At 49.4% G+C, this 7624-nt stretch overlaps 1 protein-coding gene and 1 non-coding gene across 2 annotated transcripts; both read left to right on the plus strand.

The window, feature by feature from the left end:
- The first annotated feature begins 208 nt into the window (after window positions 1-208).
- SPMAP1 (sperm microtubule associated protein 1) lies at window positions 209-4186 on the plus strand. The gene is made up of 3 exons (XM_059147312.1): window positions 209-484; window positions 3003-3102; window positions 3949-4186. Exons 1-3 carry the CDS (start codon window positions 278-280, stop codon window positions 4104-4106), a joined length of 465 nt encoding a protein of 154 aa, XP_059003295.1. The 5' UTR covers window positions 209-277; the 3' UTR covers window positions 4107-4186.
- A 704-nt stretch (window positions 4187-4890) lies between these two features.
- On the plus strand, window positions 4891-4962 carry TRNAC-GCA (transfer RNA cysteine (anticodon GCA)). Its single transcript has one exon. It is a non-coding gene; the product is annotated as a tRNA-Cys (tRNA).
- Window positions 4963-7624: the final 2662 nt, after the last annotated feature.

Raw genomic sequence — 7624 nt, forward strand, 5'->3', positions numbered from 1 at the left:
GCTAGCCCAACGCGCACACCACCTGAGTTCCGTAATACCTTCTCCAGTCTCCGGTTCCTCTGGCTTGGTGTCTTAAGTCATCCTTCGCCCCCAGGGCCTTGAGAACAACTTAACCAGGCAGCCCTAAGAGCCTACCCTGTTCAGACACAATACGGTTTGTGTCACTGGAGTCTTTGACAACGTACCACCACGTAACAATGCGACTAATGCGCAGGGGAGCCCCTACCTCGTCCCTGCAGTCCCAGCAGAAAGGTCCTTGGGGGCTGCAGTGGTGGGGATGTCGTACTACTGCGAGTGTCCTCTGCGGCTGGAGAAGAGCTTCATCTTGGATGGCGTGGCGGTGAGCTCTGTGGCCCGCGCCCATGAGCGCCTGAGGCCCAAGCTCTGGTCCGCGATTCCGCCCTACAACGCCCAGCAGGACTGCCACGCCCACCGCTACTTCCAGAGCCGCGTGGTTCCACCCATTCTGCGGAAAACCGAACAGGTTATTGGCTAGGGCCCCTATCCCACGGGCTGCCCCGCAAAGCTTGACCCTGATGGTGGGGCCTGACTTCCCAAATCCGGGCATCTTACCTCTAGGGAGGGCTCCCCGCTCCCACCCACCCTCGGCTTGCTTTCTTTTTTAAAGATTTTATCTATCTATCTATCTATCTATTTATTTGTCAGAGAGAGTGAGCACAGGCACAGTGGCAGGCAGAGGGAGAGGGAGAAGCAGGCTCCCTGCTGAGCAAGGAACCCGATGCGGGACTCGATCCCAAAAAGCTGGGATCATGACCTGAGCCCAAGGCAGCCGCTTAACTGAGCCACCCAGGCGTCCCCACCCTGGGCTTTCTTAATCAAAGCCCAGAACTGGTGCAGGCAGGTGAACTGGTGCAGGCAGGTGACAGGGACTGAGCTCCCTGAGCTCACAGAATCACTTTCCAGCCCTGCGTTTGAAAATGATCTCATTTTGGGTCTCTGCAAGCCTTAGGGAATGGGGCTGGAAGCCTGCCACGGCCAAACCAGTTTCATTGTCCTTTTTGACGTCACGGACCCACCTTTTGGGGTGATCACATGCCACAGATTCTCTAAAAGCTCGAAAATCCTTGTGACTTAAGCAAACGAAACAAAGCAAAGCCTAGATCCCCCAGGCGGGGTGTCCTCTTTTGGTGATGTCACAATGACAGAGGGGCTCGCTCCATGGGACTTCCTGTGAGCCGATGGGAAGGAAAACTTCCCAGACCTCTGCAGACCTCTCTTCTCTCCCGGCCTTTCCCCTTGTGGGTGTTGCCTCTCCTCCGCAGAGTCCTACCGGCAGTGGGAGATGTGTCAATGTTTGCTGATGACTGCAACTTTTTTCAACACTTTTGCCTCCAGTATTTGTGTACATTTGTCACAGTGGTATGGGGAGGGGACAGGTGGGGTTAATGGGGGTTGTTCTGAGAACAAATCTTGGGTTTTTGTCTTTGTGTGTGTGTGTGTGGCCTTGGTGTTTGTGTGTGTGCCTGGATGTGCATCGCATGTGCGTGGACACGTCTGTATGTCCCATGCCCATGCTGGAGTGTGTGCGGGCACTCTACTCGCATAATTTTTATGACCGAAGGATCCAGAGTGTGGGAGGAAGAAAGAAAAACTTGAGTATTTAAAAGCTTGAAAATAATATGGTATGCACGCTTTTGAAACTATGTTCCCTTTTATAAGAGTTTAACCATCACAGCTGTTGGTGGTGGGTATTTTCATTTATATAAAGATAATGATTGTTTTTTGTTTTTGGTTTTTTTAAAAGATTTTATTTATTTATTTGACAGGCAGAGATTACAAGTAGGCAGAGAGGCAGGCAGAGAGAGAGAGGAGGAAGCAGGCTTCCTGCCGATGCGGGGCTTGATCCCAGGACCCTGGGATCATGACCTGAGCCGAAGGCAGAGGCTTTAACCCACTGAGCCTCCCAGGCACCCCTTGTTTTTGTTTTTAAGTAAACTCTGCCTCAACGTGGTGCTTGAGCTCAAGACCCCAAGATCAAGAGTGATGCTCTGAGGACTGAGCCAGCCAGCTGCTCCATGATATGCTTTTTTTTTTTTTTTTTAAGATTTTATTTATTTATTTGACACAGAGAAAGAGATCACAAGTAGGCAGAGCAGCAGGCAGAGAAAGAGGAGAAAGAGGCTCCCCGCTGAGCAGAGAGCCCGATGCGGGGTTTGATCCCAGGACCCTGAGATCATGACCTGAGCCGAAGGCAGAGGTTTTAACCCACTGAGCCACCCAGGTGCCCTGATATTGCTTATTTTTAAAATAAATTAGGCACCTGAGTGGCTCAGTTGGTTGAGCACCTGCCTTCAGCTCAGGTCATGATCTTTGGGTCCTGGGATTGAGCCCTACATCGAGCTCCCTGCTCAGCGGGGAGTCTGCTTCTCCCTATGCTCCCCCTCCCCCTGCTCATTCTCTTAAATAAATAAAATCTTAAAAAAAAAATTAAAGAATTTTTACTATGCCAGGCCCTTTATTTGTCTCAAATCTTATAGCAACTCTCCTTTCACTGATGAGGAAATAGAGATCCAGAAAAGCTGTGCCATTGGCCCAGGCTCACACAGCTCGTTAGTGGCAGAGCTGGAATTGTAACCAGTCTGGCAGCAGACACTGAGCCTTGAACTGCCCGCCTACGCTGCCCCTCTCTGAGAGACAATGGATCAATCCCTGTTTCATATTTATTTTTTTTTTTTAAGATTTAAAAAAAAATTTATCAGATAGAGATCACAAGTAGGCAGAGAGGCAGGCAGAGAGAGGTGGGGGGGGGAGCAGGCTCCCTGCTGAGCAGAGAGCCCAATGCGGGGCTCAATCCCAGGACCCTGGGATCATGACCTGAGCCAAAGGCAGAGGCTTTAACCCACTGAGCCACCCAGGTGCCCCCATGTTTCATATTTAATCTGGCCTGGTGACCCCCCCGCAACAAACCCAAAGGGAGTTTTGAGTGTGCCCCTCTTAGCACGGTGGCTGACTGTCTTCGGTGTTTTCTCTCTCACTCTCAGGATCACGGCGGCACAGGAAGAGATGGCTGGATAGTGGATTATTTCCACATCTTTGGAGAAGGACAGAGATACCTGAACAGGAGGAACTGGGCTGGAGCAGGCAAGTGCCCCTGGCTTTCCAGCCTCGGCATGGACCCTGTGGAAGAGTGGTGTGCGGTCCCTGGTTCAGGGAGAGAAATCAGGCCACAGAGACCCTTGGCTTGGGGGGCAGGGGAGAGGCCTTGGGACTGAGTCCCCAGCTTTGCTTCTCAGACGTACACCAATGGCATCACCATGCTTCTATGTAGTGACTGAGCTAACCGGCTGTAGGTCAGACGGTTTTTATGCCCATGCTCCCGCTGCCCTCCAGTGGGGCAAATGAGTGTAGGAAGGTGAAGTGACTGGCCAAGGAGGGCTTGGCGGGGATTGGAATTGCGCTCTTTCCAACTCTAAAGCCCATGTTCCCCTCCCTGCTCCCTGAACAGGCTGTGTCCTCCTTTTCCAGGCCCTGTTGAGCAACAGGAAAGGAAGGGTGGAGAGAGGTTTTTCTGACAGTGTGAACCCTCCTCCCACCCCAATTCCATCACCCTTTGGCCACGCTCTAGTCATGTGACCCTTTGTACCATTTGGCCAAATTGAGCTCATCCATTTCTTCCACATGGGTCAGAAGCAAGGGTGAAATGTTTTCAGTCTTCCTGGGAGTGAGGCAAGTTCAGCCAAGCCCAGAAGTTTTTGGCCCCTCCTGTCTTAGCACATAGCATTCACGCTCCTCCCGGTATACAGTTTGGTTTCCAGAAAGCTGTCTCCTGGACTTTATCAACCCTTGGCTTTTAATCAAGAGGCTTGAGACGTTTGAAGATGGGTTCAGCTGGGACATGGGGAGTACATTATATACCAGCCCCGTGGGAGCAGGGGAAAAGCAAGAGGGGCTGAATGGGGGCTCAGGCCTCTCTTTCTACCCCCCAAGGGCATTCTCTCCAGCAGGTGACCGGCCACGACCACTACAATGCTGAACTGAAAACGATCAAGGGGTTCAACGGTCGGTTTGGCTATCGCCGGAACACGCCAGCCCTCCGTCAGCACCCGTCTGTCTTTGGAGAGGTCACCCCATTCCCTCTCTTCTAACAGCGTCTCTTCCCTTCCCACCCCTTGACCTGAATAGAGGACAGATGTTTAAGGCTATTTTTATATAAGCAGTGATGTTATTTGTGCCTCCGAGTGTGTTTCTTCCCTGAGGTTGGGAGGGGACTGGCTAGTTTGTCTACCTCCGCTTCTCTAGCCTTTGGAGAGGAGGTGGGAGGAGAGAGGGCGTCCTCAGGCTCCCTTACACTCCATGCCCACCAGTGCCATGCTTGAAAGGAGACCTCCGTTCCCCCATGCCCCTGCCAGAAGAAGGACGACACTGCACACCTTGGCCTCCACAAAGCTCCGCCCCGGGCAGCACCCAGGCTAGAAGCTGGCTATGTTTGCCCATCAAGAATGGAGCGGGTGCATTAGCCCCAAGAGATTGTGCTTGGTTGCCCTGATTTTCCTAAGTCATCCCATTCCAAATAACTGACATCTTGCTTCTCCTTCCCATCCTACAGTCCATCAAGAGGGAGTGAACAAGGGGATATCTGGGGTTGCTGTTTAGCCTCTGGATTCTGCCATAGTACTTCTGACACGGTACTTGTGAACACTTTCCCTGTTGGCGCTCTGTCAATTTCCTTTTCAGCTAGTTTCCGGGATGTCATTTTTCAAGTGTCCCCACCCAGTTTATTGGTGGCCAAGAGAAAAGCCAAAGCAGATGATGGATATAAAAGAAGGTGGAGCTTTAGAACACAAAGCTCGCCAGAGCTCTAGCATGGGTGGAACCTGATGCTACTGAGTCACCTCAAGTGGACAAGGAAGAGAAGGACAGTAGGATGTTGGGGGTATAGCTCAGGGGTAGAGCATTTGACTGCAGATCAAGAGGTCCCCGGTTCAAATCCGGGTGCCCCCTTACTCCTACATTTTTTGTTTGTTTGTTTCCATTGAATAGAATCAAGGAAATGCACTGTACCTCTTAACTCCCAGCCAGAGTTACTAGAGAGGACAAGGAACTCTCAACTCATTCTTGTACTGAAACACTACTAGTTTCCCCTATATTTCAAATGACTCTTAGCTGAAATTCCTGGAGGACCCAGCTGGGCTTCAATGAAGCCAAAGTCCCTAAAGAAACTGTAAATCTAAAATTAGGTGTGGAGTGCCTGGGTGGCTCAGTCATTAAGTGTCTGCCTTCAGCTCAGGTCATGATCCCAGGGTCCTGGGATCAAGTCCAACATTGGGCTTCCCACTGCAGGAAGCCTGCTTCTCCCTCTCCCACTCCCCCTAGTTGTGTTCCCTCTCTTCCTGTGTCTCTGTCAAATAAATAAATAAATAAAATCTTTTTTAAAAAATTAGGTGTGAGGGGGGATCTGGGTGGCTCAGTTGGTTAAGCTTCTGCCTTTGGCTCAGGTCATGATCCCAGAGTCCTGGGATTGAGTCTGCTCAGTGGGAAGTCTGCTTCTCCCTCTCCCTCTGTCCCTCATCCCTGCTTGTGCTCTCTCAAAACTCTTTAATAATGAAATAAAATAAAAAATTAGGTGTCAGAGCTATGAACCCAAATTTAGCAATCTGATGTATGAGAGTACAGATAAAGAGGTTCATACAACATGTATTTTTGAGAATTTAGTATAATACAAGGCAGCTGTGAATGAAAACCTGAAACCAGGCCCCTGTCCTTAGGGAATTCTGTGTCTGCTGGAAATTGGCATGTTCACACACAGCAGTCAGGGGGAGACATGTTTGTAAGTGGAGGAAGAAATGTCTTTTAAAAATACCTACTCACCTTTTCTAGACTAATTTCTAACTGAAGCTTTCCTACAATTTGAAGGGACATTCTGCCTGATCTGAAGAATACTATTTATGACACTGAGCAATTCTCTCTCTCTTGAAGGTTAGGGGCACTTTTTTTCCTCTTAGTATTTTTTTTTTAATTTTTTATTTTTAAAGATTTTATTTTAGAGAGAGAGAGAGAATGAGAGAAGCAGATTCCCGGCTGAACAAGGTGCCGGATGCAGGACTTGATCAGAGGACCCAGAGATCATGACCCGAGCTGAAGGCAGACACCTAATGGACTGAGCCACCCAGGCGTCTCACTCCTCTTAGTAGTTTATGGTGCAAGTCAGGGTTCTTGGAATGGAACCGATATCCTCTCTGGCCAGGCAAAGCAGGAATGCAGGTATGGTGGACACTTGCAGAGCCGATAGAAGGTTAGAGAACCTAATTCACAAAGCAGTTAACTATGAAGGGCGGCTGAGGAGGGAAATCCAGCTCAGGTCTCATCTCGGGAGCGTCCACCACTGGTGCCCCCAGCTCAGGGCACTCATCACCAGGCGTAACTATTGTTCCAGCTGCACCTGCATCTCAAGGACAGTTCCTCCGCTTTCCCAATGCCAAGTGGAGGAGGCCTGATTGGCTGAACCGTGGTCTGACGCATGTGCAGTGTTGCACCAGGATGGGAGGGGGTCACTTTGCCTCACCGCGTTTGAAGACCCAAGATACTCCCCCAGAACTGGAGGGGTGTTTGGGTGCAAAAATTTCCAGTTCTGTCGAGGATTTGCCTTGTCACACCTCTTGACTTCCCATTTGCTAAAATTAGATCAAAATGTATTAAATCAGTTATGTCCACATTATGTCACATTATTATGTTCATGATCCGGGAAATACTATTTAGAATTGAGTTTATATATACTACAATAGCATTGGTTTCTTGAAAACTTTTTTTCTCTGGAAGATAATTACCTCATTTTTTCACATGTGTATTTTTCATTCTGTTCAGTCCTTTAACAGCCTCACAGCACAATTGTTCCCCTGGTCCAAACTTTTCAAATGAATTTTTATTATTTTAAGATTTTATTTTATTTTGAAGATTTTACTTGTTTATTTGACAGAGAGAGATCACAAGTAGGCAGAGAGGCAGGCAGAGAGAGAGAGGGAAGCAGGCTCCCTGCTGAGCAGAGAGCTGATGCGGGGCTCGATCCCAGGATCCTGAGATCATGACCCAAACTGAAGGCAGCGGCTTAACCCACTGAGCCACCCAGGCGCCCCAAAGATTTTATTTATTTGACAGACAGATCACAAGTAGGCAGAGAGACAGGGAGAGAGAGAAAAGGAAGCAGGCTCCCCACTGAGCAGAGAGCCCGATGTGGGGCTTGATCCCAGGACCCCGGAATCATTACCCAAGCCGAAGGCAGAGGCTTTAACCCACTGAGCCACCCAGGTGCCCTCAAATGAAGTTTTTCAAGGCAGTCTTCCCGACACCCTCCCTGCTTCCGCTTCAGGCAGGCTGTTGAGACCTGTCGCCCACCTGTTGCCTTGGGAATTCGCTTTCCCTCTCCTTGGTGTGGGATTCCAGGTTTCCTGGGTAACGTCTCCCTTTCTCTTGGTTTCCTCCTTTATACGGTGGAGAATAACCCTGAGATGCTTCCTGAGAAAAAATATATGCCAGGTAAGATGCTTGAGTTCTGGCAGATCTGAAAATACATTTTGTCTGAACACTTGAGAGATAGTTTGAGAACATAATTTTTGCTGAGAATTTTGTTTTCAGAAGTTTGAAAATCATGGTCTTCTAACTTCTCTTG

This window comes from Mustela lutreola, chromosome 15 (assembly GCF_030435805.1).
Source record: "Mustela lutreola isolate mMusLut2 chromosome 15, mMusLut2.pri, whole genome shotgun sequence".
NCBI lineage: Eukaryota > Metazoa > Chordata > Mammalia > Carnivora > Mustelidae > Mustela > Mustela lutreola.

Bases quoted from the DNA above. Each gene is read 5' to 3' on its own strand.
- SPMAP1 (XM_059147312.1), top strand. From the start codon at position 278: ATGTCGTACTACTGCGAGTGTCCTCTGCGGCTGGAGAAGAGCTTCATC. The intron at 485-3,002 runs GTTATTGGCTAG...TCTCACTCTCAG, and splicing joins TTCTGCGGAAAACCGAACAG to GATCACGGCGGCACAGGAAG. The intron at 3,103-3,948 runs GCAAGTGCCCCT...CTACCCCCCAAG, and splicing joins GAGGAACTGGGCTGGAGCAG to GGCATTCTCTCCAGCAGGTG.